Source organism: Castanea sativa, chromosome 3, assembly GCF_040712315.1.
Source record: "Castanea sativa cultivar Marrone di Chiusa Pesio chromosome 3, ASM4071231v1".
NCBI classification, from domain to species: domain Eukaryota; kingdom Viridiplantae; phylum Streptophyta; class Magnoliopsida; order Fagales; family Fagaceae; genus Castanea; species Castanea sativa.
The window spans coordinates 17144340-17164045 of record NC_134015.1 but is presented as its reverse complement, the minus strand read 5'-3'; the positions used below and the strand labels follow the sequence as shown (position 1 = coordinate 17164045).

At 37.7% G+C, this 19706-nt stretch overlaps 3 protein-coding genes and 1 pseudogene across 3 annotated transcripts; 2 read left to right on the top strand and 2 right to left on the bottom strand.

Moving 5' to 3' along the window:
* Positions 1 to 684: 684 nt before the first annotated feature.
* On the bottom strand, positions 685 to 1137 carry LOC142628613 (uncharacterized). Its single transcript, XM_075802672.1, has one exon. The coding sequence runs from the start codon at positions 1135 to 1137 to the stop codon at positions 685 to 687; it is 453 nt and encodes a 150-aa protein (XP_075658787.1).
* A 1664-nt stretch (positions 1138 to 2801) lies between these two features.
* On the bottom strand, positions 2802 to 3605 carry LOC142628612 (uncharacterized). Its single transcript, XM_075802671.1, has one exon. It carries the CDS (start codon positions 3603 to 3605, stop codon positions 2802 to 2804), a length of 804 nt encoding a protein of 267 aa, XP_075658786.1.
* An 8245-nt stretch (positions 3606 to 11850) lies between these two features.
* LOC142627025 (flavonol sulfotransferase-like) lies at positions 11851 to 13095 on the top strand. The gene has a single exon (XM_075800804.1). The coding sequence runs from the start codon at positions 11851 to 11853 to the stop codon at positions 12913 to 12915; it is 1065 nt and encodes a 354-aa protein (XP_075656919.1). The 3' UTR covers positions 12916 to 13095.
* Positions 13096 to 17639: 4544 nt separating this feature from the next.
* Positions 17640 to 18677, top strand: LOC142628610 (flavonol 3-sulfotransferase-like; annotated as a pseudogene).
* Positions 18678 to 19706: the final 1029 nt, after the last annotated feature.

The following is a 19706-nucleotide window of genomic DNA, read 5'->3' as shown; positions in this document are numbered from 1 at the left end:
TTCTCTAACTTCATCAACTAGGTTCAGGTTGTTGCTAAGCTCTTGCTGATTCTTCTGGTCTTCATTTGTTTTGACTTGGAAGCTCATCAGTCCTACTTCCACTAGTATGACGGCCTCAGTGCCGAACGTCAGTTTGAATGGTGTTTCTCCTGGTGGGGCTCTTGTGGTCGTCCTATATGCCCAAAGGACATTTTGTAGTTCTTTAGGCCATGCCCCCTTTGCCCCCTCAAGCCTAGTTTTGATAATTTTGAGCAAGCTTCTGTTCGTCACTTTTGTCTGGTTGTTGGACTGAGGGTGTCTTGGAGAAGAGTAGTGATTCTTGACTCCTACGTCTTGGCAAAATTTTCAAAACTTGGGATTGTTGAACTACTTTCCATTGTCTGATATTATAACTCGTGGGACTCCAAACCTGCAGATGATGTTTGTGACTTTAGCATTTGTTATCGTCGTCACTGGTTCTGCTTCTATCCATTTTGTGAAGTAATCGATTGCAACAATAAAAAATCTAAGTTGTTTCTTCCCTAAAGGGAATGGACCCATGATATCAATTCAGCATTGGGCAAAGGGCCACAGTGAGGATATGGGTGTCATCGTCTCTCCTGGTTTCTTCTGGAGATTTACGAAGCATTAACACTTGTAGCATGCTCTGACGATGTTGTACGCGTCTTTCTACAGGGTTGGCCATTAATATCCTACTCTGAGCACCTTTCCTGCTAAGGATCTCACCCCAGCTTGGTTTCCACAGATTCCTTCGTGTATCACGCGGAGCACATAATCTTCTTCTTTTGAATTGGTGCATCTTAGATATGGGAGTGAATATCCTCGTCTATACAGAACGTCGTCAATCTGTATCTTCCTTGCTTCTATCTTATCTTCAGGGAGCCATCCTTTTTTCAAGTAACGGACGATGGGAGTCATCCACTTATCTTGTTCTTTTATCTTCAGAACTTGCTCACCTATTGTGCTTGGTTGCCCCCTTATCTCTACACATAGGTCGGAGGTCGCATTGTAATCGTCTGATGAGGCCAATCTTGCTAAAAAGTTAGCTTCTGCATTTTTGGCTCGAGGGATTTGCACAAAGTCTAGATTGTAAAAGTACTGCAAGAGTCGTTGGACAATCTTCAAGTACTTCTGCATCCTTTCTTCTTTGGCTTCATAATCTCCTTTCACTTGTCCAATTATCAGCTAAGAATCGACTTGGAAGATAAGGTTCTTTGCTCCTAGAGCCTCTGCTAGACTTAGCCCTGTTAGCAATGCTTCGTACTCTGCCACATTATTTGTTGTTGGGAACTGTAATCCGACTGCATACTTCAATGTTTCTTTTTCTTGAGATATGAGCACTACTCCTGCTCCTCCAACTTTTTTGTTGGCAGACCCATCTGTTTGAACCGTCCATGTTTCTACGGGAGGTTCTTCTTCCTTATAGGGGTAAGTGAATTCTGCAATGAAGCCTGCTAGCACCTAGGCTTCAATTGCTGCTCGGGGCCGATTTTCAATGTCGAATTAACCTAAATCAATTACCCATTGAATGACTCATCCTGCTACATCTATCTTGTTTATCATCTTACTTATAGATTTTTTTGTCATGAAGACGATGGGGTGTGCTTGGAAATAAGGACGAAACTTCTTGGAGGCAACCAATAATGCAAAAACTATCTTTTCCATCTTTGGGTAATTTTCCTCTGCACCTTGGAATGCCTGGCTAGTGAAATAGATGGGCTTTTGTACGCTCCCTTCTTCTATGATTAGTGTTGAACTTACTGCAGTGTTGGATACTGCTAAATAGAGGTACAACTTCTCTCCCATCACTGAGGGGCTTAGTAGAGGTGGCTTCGTCAGGTACTCTTTTAACTTGGCCAAGGCTTCCTCGCATTTGTCAGTCCATTGAAAAACTTTTTTTAATACCTTGAAGAATGGTATGCACTTGTCCATTGCCCTAGAGATGAATTTGTTTAGGGTTGCAACCTTTCTTGTCAAGCTTTGCACCTCCTTCACTGTCTTTGGTGATCTGACCTAAATTATTGCCTTCACTTTATCTGGATTTGCCTTTATACCTCATTGGGACACCATGAATCCCAAGAACTTTCTTGAAGTAACAGCAAAAACACACTTTGCAGGGTTTAATTTCATATTGTACTTACGTAGTGTGCTGAAGGTCTCTTTTAGATCGTCTAAGTGGTTGGCTTTGTCTTTGATTTTTACCAGCATATCATCCACGTAAACCTCCAAATTCCTCCCAATCTAGTGAGAGAACATACGGTTCACCAATCTTTGGTGGGTGGCTCCTGTGTTCTTCAGTCCAAAGGGCATAACTTTGTAGCAGTATAACCCTTGGTTGGTGACGAACGAGGTCTTCTGTAATCATCTTCATCCATAAGAATTTGGTTGTATCTAGAAAATGCATCCATGAAACTCAAGAGCTTGTGTTTAGCAGTTGAGTCTACCAGCTAATCAATCCTTGGCAAGGGGAAGCTATCTTTTGGACAGGCTTTATTCAGGTCTGTGAAGTCAACAGACATTCTCCACTTGCCATTGCTCTTCTTTACCATCATCACGTTTGCTAGCCAATTTGGATAGAAGACTTCTCTAATGAAATCAGCTTCTAGTAGTTTCTCTACTTCTTCAATTACAACTTTCTTGGGTTCTGGTGCAAATACTCTTCGGTTCTGCTGTACAGGTTTACATTCTGGGTTGACATTGAGACGATGATGTATGATCTTCCTGTCAATGCTGGGCATATCCTGGTGTTTCCAGGTGAAAACGTCTTGGTTTGCCTTCGAGAAGGAGATCATTTTCTCTTTCTATGAAGTTGGAAGTGTCCTTCCAATCTTCAATACCTTCGTCAAATCTCCTGGGACGATCTCAACTTCTTGTGGTGTTTCTGACGGTTTGGGAATGGGCTTTGGTTCGTTGATCACACATGTGTGGTTCTTTTTAGATGCTAAGGCAACTTGATAGCACTCTTTTGCCATAACTTGGTCTCCTCTGATTTCTCCTACTCTATGGGCTGTTGGAAACTTCACTTTCAAGTAATATGTTGACGTTGCTACTCTTAGTTTGTTGAGTGCAGGTCTTCCCAAGATGATGTTGTATGTTGAAGGGCAATCAACTATGAGGAAATCAATTTCCTTGGTGACTTGTGCCGGATAAGTTCCTGCAATCATAGTTAGAGTGATGATGCCTCTAGGGACGATTCTATCCCTTGTGAAGCTTACTAAAGGCGAGGTGAAAGGCCTGATCCTCTTCTTATCCAACTTCATTTTTTGAAACGCAGGCAAATAGATGATATCTGCTGAACTTCCATTGTCAATGAGTACTCGGTGGATGTTGAACTCTTCTACTCTGAGCATGATTACAAGTGGATCGTCATGGGGTTGCCTGATGCCTCGATCGTCTTTTTCTAAGAAGACAATATCGGGTTCGTCATTCCTTGGCATCTTCATTGGAGGGAGCCGTGAATGGACGCTATTTATCTCCCTTCCCTGTGCCTTTTTCAGGGATTTCAATGTTTTGCCTGTTGTTATTCCTCCCAAGATCGTCTTTATTTCTCCTGTAGGGGGTTTGGTATCCTCTATCTCCGGATTCTGTCTTAGTCGTCCTTCCATTGGTACCTGTGTGGCTTCGTCTTTTTGACGTACTTCTGCAACTTCCCTTATTGAATTAAAGTCTCCACCTGGTCTTTCAAATGCCTACACTTATCAATACGATGCCCGTGGCCCTGGTGGAATCTATAGTACTTGCACTTATCTCTTTTTTCTACTGGAATGCTAATTGGCTTCAGCCATTGCAGGGAAGGATCGTTTCTTATTTGCATAAGGACTTGCTCAATTGGTATTATTTGGGGAGTGAAGTTGGTGAACTTGGGTTTCTTGTCTGGAAGCTCCTTCTTTTTCCCTGTGGTCTATCCACCACTTCGTGTCTCCTTCTTATTATCTCGATTGTTGTTTGTTCCTTCATCTCTCTTCCTTTTCCATTTCATCTCCTTTGCGAGCACTGCATCCTTTGCATTCATGTACTTCTGAGCTTTACAGAGCAACTCCACTCCTGTTTTTGGTGGACTTTTAGTGATTGAGAAGAAGAAATCTCCTGGTAGCAATCTTGCTTGGAAGGCTGTAAGGATGACTTGATCTTCAGCTTCGTCTACCTGCAGCAGCTTCTTATTGAATCGAGTGATGTACTGCCTTAGTGATTTTCCTTCTGCTTGTTGGATGTTGAAAAGATGGCTGGTTGGCATTTTGTGTCTTTGCCCCCCAATGAAGTGACGAACAAAACCTTGCAGAGTTGTTCAAAGTCTACAATGGTTCCTAGGGGTATCTTGCTGAACCATACTCTAACTGCTCCCTTCAGAGTTGTTGGGAATGTCCTACACATCACTTCATCTAGGGTCATCTATAATAGCATCAGCGTCTTGAATGATTCAATGTGATCCAAGGGATCCTTGGAATTGTCATATGACTCCAATTGTGGGAGACAGAATTTTGGTGGGAGGGGGTGGTTCAGCATTTCATTGGTGAATGGTGAGTCCGTCCTTTGAATCATCCCATCTAGATTTTCTCCACCTTTGTCCTTCATAGCACTTTTTAGCTCATCCATCTCTTTCCTCATATTGCGAAATTCATTCTCCACCCTAGTGGAATCTTCTTCTGAAGTTTGTCTCATCTATTGGCTTGAGAGTTTGATTCTTCTTCATTTTGGTTTTCACTTGTTCGCCGACGTTCCAAGTTTTGAGATTCCATTGTCTTTCACAATTCTTCATTTGGGCGAGTTAGCTCTTCCGCATTGGCCAAAAGGGCTCGAATTTGTTGTTGTTGCACGACATCTGGTTATGGTCCAGTCTTTGCTTCCATCTCGTACTTCGAGGAACTCTTTTGTCACTGGGAAAGATGGCTTGAATGATTAGCGCTTCCCATAGACGGCGCCAAATTGATGATGCAAAAAATCAATAGCTGAGCTCTTCGTCGTAGCGGATGGACGATGCTGCGAATGAGGTCGTCTTTGTAGATGAGAAACTTACAAAATGAACTAAGTGGAAGAGTAACACGCCGGTGTGGCGTCAGCCAAACCGCCTCCGATACTTAAGTCAGTAAGGGAGAAAGATTCTAGAGAGAAAATGAGTAGAGAGTGATTTCGTAGAGTATTTGTGTGTCCCTTTAGCTTATGTTATCTTCTCTTTTATAGTTGTATGCCTCATTAATGGGCAATGATGTGCTGCATTTATGCTCAACGGCTAGTGTGTTACAGAATCTTTGTTTAGAGGTCACAGATCATTTTGTGACTGTTGTTCCACCAGTTACGTTTTATCATCAATGATCGTAATAAATGCGTAACTTCTTCTCTGGGTGAATGATGATCTGTGTATAATGACGACCATAAATTTCTGGTTCATCAGTATGCATTTTAAATATATTTCATTTCGACAAGCTTTGTTTCCTACCGATAGAATCGTCTTCTTCCAAAATGAATCATGGTCCAAAAATTCATAACAAAATCAAAGAGATCATGTCAACGATCTCAAAAAGAAATGATGCTCAGTGTTTGATCTCTACCCTTATGATGGTCTTTGGTGCAATACATTCTAGCTAGAAGGAATGTTGTTGGCTCAAGAACATTTCAAGCCTCAACTCAACCAGACCAGTGATTGTGACTAGTACTCCGAAATTTGAAATTTTTTTGCTGAAAGTACTGTAGATAAAGGTAAAAGTTAGCTAAAATAGTACAGTGAGACTCATGAATAATACCAAAAAGTGCAGTGAGACCTATGAATAGTACCAAAAATTAAACTGAATACTAAAATAAATTAGCAAAAATAATTTTTACCAAACACACACGTTATACTCTCAATAGCTTGTAACTAGCGCTCTGTTTGTTTCGATGAAAAATTGTCTAAAAGTAATTTTTCGTGTTTTCCAGCGTTTGGTTGTATAAAAAAAAAAAAGAGTCAATGGAAAAATATATTTGGTCAATTGAAAATGTTTAATTCAATGTTTTTTCTTGTAGAATCAAAATAGAGAGCAACCTTTTCTAAAAAAAAGAATAGAGAGCAACCGGATTTCTATTTATGATATACAATGGTTTGCAAAGATTCAGTTGTCATTGGTGAAGAAGTCACGCCTTTTCATCCATCACAATATCTTTCTCTTTATTTTTGGGGGGGAGATGTGGAAAATCTGTTTCCCTTTGTACTGTTGCCTATTTCTTATTCATTAATTTTCAAATCAGAGGCTCTTCCCCAATCTATACAAAAACACATCTGAAGTTTCACTTAGAGCCATGAGGTGTGGAAATTTTATTGGGTTTGCTTCTTTGAGCAGAAAATTTTCAAACTTTTGAGGTTTTTGCTCTTGTTGTCTTTTTTCTCTTGCTATTTTCTTTCTATTTTTCAATTCAGAGGCTCTTGTGAGAGAAAACCCAAGTGAAATTTCATAAAAAGAGCCGTGGGATAACTGATAATATCAACCTTTTATGGTTTTTTTTTTTTTTTTTTGCCTCTTGTTCTCCTTTTTCTCTTGCTCTTGCTCTGTTGTTGATGATTTTTATTTATTCAGAGGCTCTCATCCTAGCCGAGCTACATACACGAAACAAACTAGAAACACAAAAATTAAGAAGTCATTTGTGCTTTGATTTGGGTTTTAGAATCAGATGTATAGTTTTATAAGTAGATCATGGTGGCTAGCAATTATAAGTTATTTTAGATGTGTTTAGCTGCCAAGAATCTAAAAGAATTAAGAAAATATTGCAAGTTGATTCTTTTTTGGGTAAAGAGATGGCAACGATATTGACTAGTGATGAGAGAGAGAGAGAGAGAGAGAGAGAGAGAGAGAGAGAGAGAGAGAGAGATTAGTGAGATGATAATGATTTTAGCGTGTGCAGATTTTAATTTGATTTTAAAAAGAAATTAACATGTCATATGCCAATTGATGTTGTATGAAAAATAGTTGTTTACTGTTTCGTTTGACACGTCAATTTCTTCCATCATTGATGATGCTGGAAATCGTCAGTAAACTACATAGTCCTCATGTGCTCAAAACAACACCGAAAAAGAAGACCTCAAGAGAGTACCAGTGTGGTACCGGCCAAATACCCTCCGAATGTTAAGTTTGAAGACTGTCACAACTCTAGAGTGCTAGAGTTGGGTGAATTATGCGTACCTTGGTTTCTGAGGGTTTAGGGCTTTTATAGTAGTAGGGAACCAACCTTGGTTCCTTGGTGAAGGGGAATATTTTCTTATAGAAAAGATCTCATGAATGCGCGTATTTTACGAGATCCTTTCCATACAGAGATTCTGTTGACTAAGGTTAATTGTGGAGCACAAATCATTTCCTTTCGAAGTTCCTTGTGGACCAATTAAATCACGTGGGTGTCATGTGGCATTGCCATGGTCCACCAAGGTTAATCCGTTCACCAACTAGGCGTGTTGTCGTGTTACCTTCTCTCTCCATTCGTCACCTTAGTGCAGCCGTCTGAGGTTGCTTTTGTAAAATCTGACTGTCCATCTTAATTTCATCCTCTTCAGCTGCCCCTTCACTCTATGGGTTCATCGTCACGTTTCCTAGACAGACCTATAGAGTGATGGTTTAACACAAATTTTTAGGAAATGCGTCTTGATTAGACAGGCTAGCCTGGCGCATTTAATGCAATAAGGGCACGTGGCACGTTTCTACTGGTTAATTGCTAGTACCGAAGTGTTCCTTCAGCTTCCATGCTATTCCCTCTATATATATTTGTGGCTTGCCCTTCTCATTTTTACATTTCACAAATTTTTAGAGCCAGAGCGTCACCCTCTACTTTCCATTTTTGAGTTGCCTTTTCCGTTGCTTCTCGGAGACCATTCGCCAATTTCGTTCGTCAGCTACGCTATGTCCGTCTCTCCTTCAAGTCCTTAGCTAGTAAGCATTCCTTTGCCTCCTATTTTTAATTTCGTTTCTTAGCTTAAATGTTGTTAGCCCATCGTCTTCATAGACCTGTAGAGTCTTAGGGGTTTACCCGTCACGTGTAGGTGATAGATGTCTAGTGAGGCTTCGAGTGATCAATCGTGGGTCCGCGAAGGAGCGGGCTATGATGAAGTGTACTTGTCTGGTCATGAAGACCACGACACATCTTATGATGAAAGGGAGCCATCTGCCAATTCTCCTTCAGAGGAGGATAAGGATGTGGATGTGGTTAGATCAAAGGGAGGTTCAGGTGGTGACTCAAATAGTTGCAACGTCATCTACGTTGATCCTCCTGTCCAATCTGTCAAGGAAAGACACTTCGAAACCCTTAGGGAAAGGTACCAAATCTCTGCCAACGTTCCCATCCGTCTAGCTCGTAAGTTTGAGAAATGTTACTACGATGGGGTTAAGGACGTCAGTGTATATGAGCAAATGTTTAAGGCTGGACTTTGATTCCCACTAAGTGCTCTCCACCATCGCCTTCTCCAATACCTCAGAGTTGCCATCACCTAGATCTCTCCAAACGCTTAGAGGGTTTTCCTTGGTGCTGAAGTCCTCTATGGAGTTTTGAGTGACGGGGAGTGAAAGATGACGATAGAGGAGTTCTTCGATTGTTACCGTCCGTCCGAGATTGTTCAATCTAGAGGTATGTACAGCTTCCTACCAATGAAGCCTGTACTTAGGTTGGTGTGTCAGCTTCCTAGAATCCAACAGGAACTGGAAGTGTCATTACTTCTTCATGCAGGGTGACAACTGGATGTGTCACCCTAACGATTAGGAGTTTATGCCCGTAGACAAAACTTGGGCCATAATGCCTCCGTCTGGTAAGAATCTGTCCTCTCTAAATTTCGTATTTCACTCTCCGCCTTTGTTCTAACCATCCTTTTCTTTATAGCCTGAGACCGTCCATAGATGACCTTGGAGCAGTCGAGCTTCTTGGAAATTTTTTTTGCAATCAAGTTGAAAAAGAGGATGTGGGCTAAGCTCGTCACATTGGATAAAATCCACTTGTATTGCGACGGTCCTAAACCTAGCGAAGCTACCCGTCGCTATAATGATCAGGACTGCAGACGTAAGACTCTCTCATTTAGTCTTTATTTTTCTTTAATATTGCAATTTGGCTAACTCTTTCTTTTCGTCCATGTTGGTATAGAAATGGAAGAAGGCAGATGGAAGGCTTACATAAAGCAACAGGCTATTGCCAAGAAGAAACAAGAGGGCAACTTACCTCCTAAGTCCGTCACCCAAATCCCTCTGTCGAAGAAAAGACTGTCGAAGAAGTCTGACCATCCCCCAAAGAAGCCCAAGGTGGCCGAGTCAACCGTCGGGGCGAAAGTTGAGGCCAAGGAGATGGCCACGCTCCCTAGTCGGGAACGAGCAAGGGTTTGATGAAGGGTCAGGTCCCTGTCGGCCAAAAGCCCTTTGTTCTCCTCTACGAAGACTCCCAGTACGCTCTTGAACAACTGTCGTCCATCATCAAGGGAGAAGATTATGAGGATTTAAGTAATCATACGACATAGGCGATAGGGGAGACAGGGCTCTTCAGCGCCATGCAGGTAAGTTTTTTGTTTCCTTCCGTTTCTTTTTGCTTATCAAATTATCTCCATCTGCCTTTTAATCCCTTTGTTGGTTTTCCAGGCCTTGGTGATGATGAAAGGTTTAATGGACCGCTGCCTTTCCCACGAGACGGCCTTGGAACAGGTCAGGGTGCGGGCAAAGGCGACGGTGACGGAGTTGGAGGAGTTGCGGGCTTGGAAGGCGATCTAGGAGAGAAAACTTGAGGCGTCTGAGCAGCTCCGGGGCGAGTTGGAGAAATAGAATGAGGTGTTGAGAAAGGTCCTTAAGGACAAGGAAAAGGAAATTGCTGACACCAAATACCAGCTTTGTCAAGCTAAGGAGGATGCGATACAAGAGTATCATGACTTCGATGCCGTTCTGGGGGAGCTCGGCAGCTCTGCGGATGGGTTCGACGACTGCTTCTGTTAGGTAAAGGCGTCTTATCCTAACCTGTAGTATCTTTTAGTTGCCTCATTAAGAATAACTCTTTAAAAAAAAAAAAAACTGATAAATTTATTTAAGGATAATTTTATAAATTTATAAATTTTTATAAAACAAACAAGATAATAAATGATATTCTCTTAAAAAATTTAACTTTTTAAATAAGGTAAACAAATTAAGACGAGAAAGTATTAAAAAATGATCAGTAACATTGCTTGAGGAAGACTCTATCCGGAATTCCGGATGTGACCAGCAATGTAACCATCAAAACGTCATCCTATATTTTATTTCCCTACGAGGAACAACTTTTATTTTAATGATTTGTTTACTTTTGCCGAGATATCTAACATGCTTTCTCACTTGCCAAGCAGACAAGGACACAACTTTGGACAGATCTCTAACCTACTACGTTGTGAAGACCTTTCTAAATTACTGTCTCGTCAACTTGAAGTTTGTCGTTTAGATCCTTAGACAAATAATTAAATCTATATCACGCGAGGCTGAATGGGGAAATGAAGTTAGTTTATTGGATGTCTAGCTACCCAACAAAATATATAAGCTGGCGTTTTGATTCTTAATTCCGTTGCCACAGTAAAATTGCTTTATTCGCTCAAGTCTTCGTCAACTTAAAACTTTGGTATTTGATTATTATCATCAATACAGAACATTTCTCAAGGTTCTATTAAATAAGCAAGTTGCTGAGAAAAAACAGAAAAAGAAAAAGAAGCAAGTTACTGTAATGAGGAGAAATGTTTAATAGAAGTCACCGTGTTGTGGAAACTTTACTTTATCCCAGACCTGTCTTCCTGGAGTATTTTTTGGAAAGTAGTTCAGTCAAATAAACTTGTAGCACCCCTTTACAAAATTGTTTCTTTTTTCTAACTATGTAAGAAGGAAATTTTATAGAAAATTAAAATGATAAAAGTATAAAACATGGTTAATTATTGTTTCATAATCAAGAAACCGTCCTTCCTTAGCATTATGTACTGTACTCGATCGTTTTGATTATTTCTTTTTCTTTTTTTCTTTTTTTACCAAGCAGCTCGAGTCATAGTGGGATCTCCACCGGTACGTAGGTTCCACCTACTTACATGTGTGAAAAATCTGTTTCATATATGTACATGTGGGGTTTTACACGTGAAATTCAAAACTAATGTTTTTAGAATGGACAACGACCTAAAACAACCATATAGTTCCAGAGCACGCAGGCACCTGCTTTTAGGGGAACCATACATGTGTTTTTTATTTTTTTTTTTATTTTTAAGGTAACAGTTTTTAAGTTTATTTTTATTTTTATTTTTATTTTTAAAAATGCTTAGGAATATATATATAGATATATGACAGTTGAATTAAGAGGATTGTTTGAAAATGTTACCGTTAGAATAAGAAAATGTTTGAAAATATGACGGTTAAGAATGAATAATAAAGAAAGAATAAAATAACAATTAAAAAGAATTAAGAAATAATATTTAAATGAAGTGGTAAAAATATAAAACATTTAATAAATAGAATGTTGTAAAATGATATAGTAAAATAATAAAGTAGGTTTTTGGTGTGTTAAAATGATATATTTTTTTTACAATATCTGCTACGGATGCTCTAAGGGGCATTATAAAGTACCGGTTAAAGATGATTTATTGTAAAGTTTATCTAAAAAGAATTGATATAAATTAAAAAGATAGTTGAAAATAGTACTAATATGGCGAGGAAAACTTTAAAAGTTAACTTTAAACTTAGTGAACTTGTTTGTCCAATAGCCTGGAAATGAGTGCGCACAATGCTGAACTTTACTTGCTATTTACCTATTTATAATGACGTTGTTTCCCATTCAGGTCTACACACCTTCTATCTTCTCTTCCAAAAAAAGGTACACACACCCAACATATTTCTTGCTAGCTTCTTTTCATTTCTTTTTTTAACAATGGAGTCCTCTTCTTCCAAAATGAACCACAGTCTAAAATGCAATGAGAAAGAAGAGTATAGGTTTGATCCAACGAACCATAACAAATTCAAAGAGATAATGTCAACCATTCCAAGAAGAAAGGATGCTTGGGGGTTTGATCTCTACCTATACGAAGGTTTTTGGTGCGGTTCATTCCAGTTCGAAGGAATGTTGTCGGCTCAAGAGCATTTCAAGCCTCAACCCAATCAGGTCATTTTGAGTAGTACTCCAAAATCTGGCACAACTTGGCTTAAGGCTCTGACTTTCGCCATTATGACACGATTCCATGTCGGTGAGTCTACAAACCCTTTACTCACAAGATTCGTACATGATTGCGTACCTTTCATTGAGATGAATATTCGCTCAAGCCCACAAAACTTGAATCTAGATGTTCCACTTGTGGCTACACACATTCCCTACACTTCCTTACCAAAATCCATTACAAATTCTAGTTGTAAAATTGTTTACATATGCAGGGATCCCAAAGATGCATTTGTGTCTCTATGGCACTTTAAGCACAAGATGAGTGGTAAAGAGGAAGTCTCAGCCATGGAAGATGTTCCTTTGGAGGATGCACTTGAGTTCTTTTGTCAAGGATTAAATGCTTGTGGACTATATTGGGATCATTTATTAGGGTATTGGAGAGCTAGTTTGGAATCACCAGAAATGATACTATTTTTAAAGTACGAAGATTTAAAAAATGAAACTGTATTCTGGGTAAAGAAAATAGCTCAATTCATAGGTTACCCTTTCTCCTTGGAGGAGGAAAATAAAGGCGTGGTGCAAAAGATTATAGACCTATGCAGTTTTGAGCACTTGTCTAGTTTAGAGGTGAATACAAGTGGAATGGTAAGATCGGAGCATGGAATCACGCAAGATGGAGTCAACACACATAAGTTCAAAAATAACGCATTTTTTAGGAAAGGTAAGGTTGGAGATTGGAAGAATCATCTCACACCAGAAATGGCAAAGCGACTTGATCAAATAACCGAGCAAAAGCTAGCTGGTTCTGGTTTGACATTGAACGTCTCACCTAATGGATGAGCGGAGAGTCTACACCACGTTCATGGCTTCCCTCAGAATGGTTGAGTATGGTGGCTAAATAAATATGTCACCAAGGCTTGTAATATGTCATGGTTCCAACTTAGTTTTCATCGATTCAAGTGCATGCATAACGCCATGTTACTTAAATTATTTTCCTCTCGTTAGTTACTTATTAAGTTGAGAATGATCTTGTTAGTGTGTGACATTAAGTATTAATGTGTTTTTCAGTGTATTGTAATTGTTGAAATTTGAAATATCAATGTCATAGGCGTTTGCGCCGGCTTATTTCGTCTCCCATCAATGGCCATGAGGCACTAACATTGTATATTCAACATACAGAGGACATTGTCATTAATTCCTTGGATGAATGGGCTAGCATGAAGCAGCCATTCGAGTTCTATACAGAGATAAAGAGGGCTACTTACAAGATAATGACACATTTTCATGGGCTCTGTTAACGATTCTATTCTATGTACAACACACAATTTGTTTGCCGATTATCGTAAGGGATTAACGTCCATGGCCATTAATATCCCTGGTTTGATTTGCTTTCCATAAAGCACTAAAGGTGCACTTTCATTACTATATGAAACTGTCGGATAGCAGAAATTATAAACATAAAACCAAGCATTCTTTCTACGCATACATTTTTATGAATAAATCTTACAAATCAGCAGGATCTTTTTGAGTGTTTTACATTGTTATATGGAAGAGGCTAGAATGGTAATGTTTGTTACATTAACAAATACACAACCTAAACACTTTAATAAAACTTACTAAACGTGAGGGAGAGATTTACTTTTGTTACTCTACAACACAAATAAAAAAAATCCTTATCGTAAAACTATCAAATTATTAGATTAGGAAAAACAATAACAACAACAACAACAACGACGAAGAGTATTTCCATATAGCAGACAAAAAATCTGAAATGCAGGAGGGAAAAGATAAGGGTGGTGTTTGGTGGTTGTTTTTAGACAATCATTTTCAGTTTTTAAACAACATTTTACGCATTTTCACACTTTTCACCCACACGTATTTCCACAAATGTTTTCAAACAACAATTTTCAATTTTTAAACACATGTACCAAACGGGCCCAAGACATGTCAAAATAATTGAATTGAGGTGTCCCAAGTATGTGTCTTTTATGTAAAGTTGGAATCGAGTTGCTGCAGAATTTACTGTGCAATTCTGCCTGGCTCGATTGATCGAGAATTAGACTCGATTGATCGAAAGTCGTGCAGATTTTTCCAACTCAGCCCAAGCCCATTAAGGATTAGGGTTTCTGATCTACTTCTCCCATTATATAAAGGAAACTTTAAGCACATTTTTAAAGGCTTCAAAGAGAAAGAAGAGTGTGCCTTTTTTTGTATCTAAGGTTTGTACCCAAAAGCTCTCTAGAGTTTTTGTTGTTTCTGTTTATGCTATATGTGTGAATCTCTTGTAAGATCTAGAAGTGTTTGTCTTCACATATATTTAGGGTTAGCAAGAATCAAGATTATGTCAAGAACTTGATGATCATTCAGTTGCTGCCATAAGAGGTTAAAGATACACAAGCGAGAGTGCTTGTACTTGTTGGAGAATCCAAGAAAGAAGGAGTCCGTGATCTTGGAGCTTGCACGTGGTTGTGTCAGTAAGTTTTCTACTGGTGGGTAGTAATAGGATGTTAGTGGTCTAAGTCGCTATTGTACAAACTTCGATTCTTTCATAAGTGGATTCGATTTTACCTTGAGGATAGCTAGGTTAAATCCTCCCCAAGTTTTTTACCAGTTTGATTTTCCTAGGTCATCATATCATTGTGTTCTTTATATTTCAGTTGCTTTGCATGATATGATTATATGATTGTGTTAACCTAGATCTGGAATTTGGACTAAGTAATAACTTGGCTGATTAACTAGGTTAATCCAATTGTGTTTTTAAGGGGTCTAAAAACTTTACAGTTTCTTTTTTCTAACTATGTAATAAGGAAATTTTATAGAAAATTAAAATGATAAAAGTATAAAACAAGGTTAATTTATTGTTTCACAATCAAGAAACTGTCCTTCCATAGCATTATGTACTAGTTCAGTACTTTGTAGTTCAGTACTGTACTCGATTGTTTTGATAATTTCTTTTTTCTCTTATTATTCACCAAGCAGCTCGAATCATAGTGGGATCTCCACGGGTACGTAGGTTCCACCCAGTGTGAAAAATCTGTTTCATATACGTACATGTGGGGTTTTACACGTGAAATTCAAGATTAATGTTTTTAGAATGGAGAATGAAATAACATAATGTTAGGTTCTAAGATTTTAGGAACTAATGTATTAAAATTTCAATTTGTATTGAGTTGGGACACCATGATCAAAATATAAAGTTTATGTTTAGGCTTGCTAAAAGTGTGTTTACTTGTAAAATTGGAATCGAGTGATTGCAAAAATTATTAAACTAAATCTGCAAGGCTCGATTGATCGAAAATTAGACTCAATTGATCGAACCACGTGTAAATTTTCTTTTTTACAGAAATTCTAATTCAGCCTAACCCTGTTTGACGTGTAGGGTTTTGTGTTTTACTCCAAGTATAAAAGGAAAAACCCTAGCTACGTTTTAGAAGTCTTTTTGTGAGTTGTGTATTGAATCTTTTGTGAGATTTAGAGGTATTTACTTTTATACACACACTTAGAGTTATTAAGATCAAGATTCATGACAAAAACTTAGTGATATCTTCAGTTGCTACTTAAAGAACTTTAAAGAAGATTTGAAACCTTTGAATGGAGTCTCAAAGTCACAAGTAGGAGAACTTGTGGTTGCAGTGAATCAAAGAATGAAGTAGTCCGTGGACTCGAAGCTGTCACGTGGTCAAGGTAGTCACGTAGTCAAGGTAGTAAGTTTTCTACATGAGGTAGCAATATGATGTTAGTGGTTTAAGTTCTATTGTAAAACTTCAATTATTTTATAGTGGATCTGTTTTACCTTGAGGATAGTTAGGTTAAATCCTCTCTAGGTTTTTTATCGGTTTGGTTTTCTTGCATTATCATATTGTTATGTTCTTTATATTTCCGCATTATTTACATGATATGATTCTATTGTGTTAACCTAAATCTAAATAATTTATCTAAGTAATCACTTGGCTAAATAACTAGGTTAAACAACTTGTGTTAAGAGGTCTAAAAACGTACAAGTGGTATTAGAGCAGGTTAGCTCTTCTGTTTTTAGATCTTTTGATTTAAGAGTTGATCTTTGACCCTTGTTGTCATGGATTCTTTGAAGTTCTTTTTGCTAAAACTCCAACTTGTCTACTTTTGGTTTATATCTCTTATTGCATGTGTTAATTCTTTCCTTGAGTATCTCGGTATAATTAAATATGATGACAATTTTGTGTCTTATATTGCTTTAACTGACTTAAAGGCATGTGATTCCTGTCTTTGGTATTTGGATAGTGGTTGTTCTAGGCATATGAAATAAAGCTTTATTCAAGACACTTTTTGAAGGAAAGATTGGGACAATCACGTTTGGAGATGGGAGCAAATCTATGATAAGAGGCATTGGAACTGTGGACATTCCAAGGTTGCCGGTATTTGAAGATGTCTGGTATGTTGATGGGCTGAAGACTAACTTACTTAGCATTAGTCAAATTTGTGACAATGGACTGAATTTTCTCTTTACCAAGTATGAATGTGAGATACTTGATGGAGGATGGGACTGCATGTGTATTGGTGTTAGGACAGCTGATAACTGTTATGACATAACACCAAGTATAAGCAACAAGTGTTTTAGTGCGAAGATCAATCAAGTAAACTTATGGCATCAATGGTTGGGACACGCAAGTCATAAGCAATTAGAGAAAATTTCCAAGTGTGATGCAATTATTGGTTTGCCCAAGTTTGAAAAGATAGAGAAGTGCATATGTGGACCATGTCAGATGGGTAAACAAGTGAAGTCCAAACATCTGTCTATAATTGAAGTTCAAACCTTAAGACCTCTAGAGTTGTTGCACATTGATCTCATGGGTCCTACCAGAGTTCAGAGTTTAGGTGGAAAGAAATATATTTTAGTTGTTGTGGATGATTTCATGGGATCTCCTGAGGTCTCAAAAGTTACTTTATTAATTATACCATACCATTTTACAACACACCCAACATTTCAACTTTTATTTTCCTATTCAACTCATTAAAATAATATATACTACCCAATAAAATAATATAATCCAATCTCTCTCTCAATAAAATAATATATATTACCCAATAAAAAAAATGAAATTTAAGTTTACAATGGGTGAACAATCACTTGTATATGTAGAAGTCCACTGTAGCACTATTTGTAAAACTTTTTACAAGTACAAGACTCGGTAATGGGGTTGTTTTGTGCTTTGATGCTAAAATTTTTCTGCATATACCATTTTCAATGCCCAATGTGAATACTTTTATAAGATATCTCTTAAAGATGATTTGTTGTGAGGTTTATCAAATAAAAAATTGATATAAATTGAAAAGATTGTTGAAAATAATACTGACCTAATAGGTAAAACTTAAAAAGTTAACTTTAAACTTTAGTAAACTTGTCGCTTGTCCAATAGTCTTGAAATGAGTGCACACAATGATGAACTTTACTTGTTGTTTACCTATTTATAATGACGTTGTTTCCCATTCAGGTATATATACACACCTTCAATATTTTCTTTCCAAAAAAGGTATGCACACCCAACATATTTCGAGTTAGCTTTCTTTACTTTCTTTTTTTAACAATGGAATCCTCTTCTTCCAAAATGAACCAGAGTCTAAAATGCAATGAGAAAGAAGAGTACAGGTTTGATCCAGCGACCCATAACAAATGCAATGAGAGGATGCTTGGGTGTTTGATCTATACAAGTACGAAGGTTTTTGGTGCGGTTCATTCCAGTTAGAAGGAATGTTGTCGGCTCAAGAACATTTCAAGCCTCAACCCAATCAGGTGATTGTGAGTAGTACTCCAAAATCTGGCACAACTTGGCTTAGGGCTTTGACTTTTGCCATTATGACACGATTTCATGTTGATGAGTCTACAAACCCTTACTCACAAGATTGGCACATGATTGCATACCCTTCATTGAGGTGAATATTTGCTCAAGCCCACGAAAATTGAATCTAGATGTTCCACTTGTGGCTACACACATTCCCTACATTTCCTTACCAAAATCGATTACAAATTCTAGTTGTAAAATTGTTTACATATGCAGGGATTCAAAAGATGCATTTGTGTCTCTATGGCACTTTAATCACAAGATGAGTGGTAAAGAGGAAGTCTCATCCATGGAAGACGTTCCTTTGGAGGATGCACTTGAGTTCTTTTGTCAAGGATTAATTGCTTGTGGACCATATTGGGATCATTTATTAGGGTATTGGAGAGCTAGTTTGGAATCACCAGAAATGATACAAGTTTTAAAGTATGAAGATTTAGAAAATGAAACTGTATTTTGGGTAAAGAAAATGGCTCAATTCATAGGTTACTCTTTCTCCTTGGAGGAGGAAAATAAAGGTGTGGTGCAAAAGATTATAGACCTATGCAGTTTTGAGCACATGTCTAGTTTAGAGGTGAATAAAAGTGGAATGGCAAGATTGGAGCATGGAATCACGCAAGATGGAGTCAACACACATAAGTTCAAAAATAACGCATTTTTTAGGAAAAGTAAGTTGGAGATTGGAAGAATCATCTCACACCAGAAATGGCAAAGCGACTTGATCAAATAACCGAGCAAAAGCTAGCTGGTTCTGGTTTGACATTGAACGTCTCACCTAATGGATGAGCGGAGAGTCTACGCCACGTTCATGGCTTCTATCAAAATGGTTCAGTATGAAGGCTAAATAAAATATGTCACCAAGGCTTGTAATATGTCATGGTTCTTACTTAGTTTTCATCAATTCAAGGGTACGCAGGTACGCAGAGCGCCATGTTACTCAAATTATTTTCCTCTTGTTAGTTACTTATTAAGGTGAGAATGATCTTGTTAGTGTGTGACATTAAGTATTAATGTGTTTTTCAGTGTATTGTAATTGTTGAAATTTGAAATATCAATGTCATAATTATTATGTTAATATAATTATGGTTAAATTACAAAATTGGTCATTATCCTTTGCACCATATCTCAATTTGGTTATTAACCTTTCAATTTTGTCAATTTGGTCCATAACATTTTTAATGATATGCCAATTTAGTCTTTACCATTATTATAAGATGGAAAAAAATAATGTGTCAAACAGAAAAAAAAAAAAAAAAAAAAATCATGCCATGTTAACTACTAATTGTACTGCCACATCAAATTATTAAAAATAAAACCCAAATTAAAATCTAAACACGTGAAATCAAATAACTCTCTCTCTCTCTCTCTTTAAGATGTCATTTGGGTTTTTTGTTCTGGTTTTGAGTTTGATATATTCGAAGGTTTTTCGGATTTGTTAAGGTTATTTCCCAATTCAATGTTTTTTTTTTTCTTGTAGAATCAGAATAGAGAGCAACCTTTTCTCAAAAAAAGAAAAAAGAAAAAAGAATAGAGAGCAGCCGGATTTTTATTTATGAAATAAACTGGTTTGCAAAGATCCAGTTGTCATTGGTGAAGAAGTCACGCCTATTCATCCATAACAATATCTTTCTCTTTATTTTTGGGGGCGAGATGTGGAAAATCTGTTTCCCTTTGTACTGTTGCCTATTTCTTATTCATTAATTGTCAAATCAGAGGTTCTTCCCTAATCTATACAAAACATTATTGGGTTCTGCTTCTTTAAGCAGAAAATTTTCAAACTTTTGCCGTTTTTGCTCTTGTTGTCTTTTTTCTCTT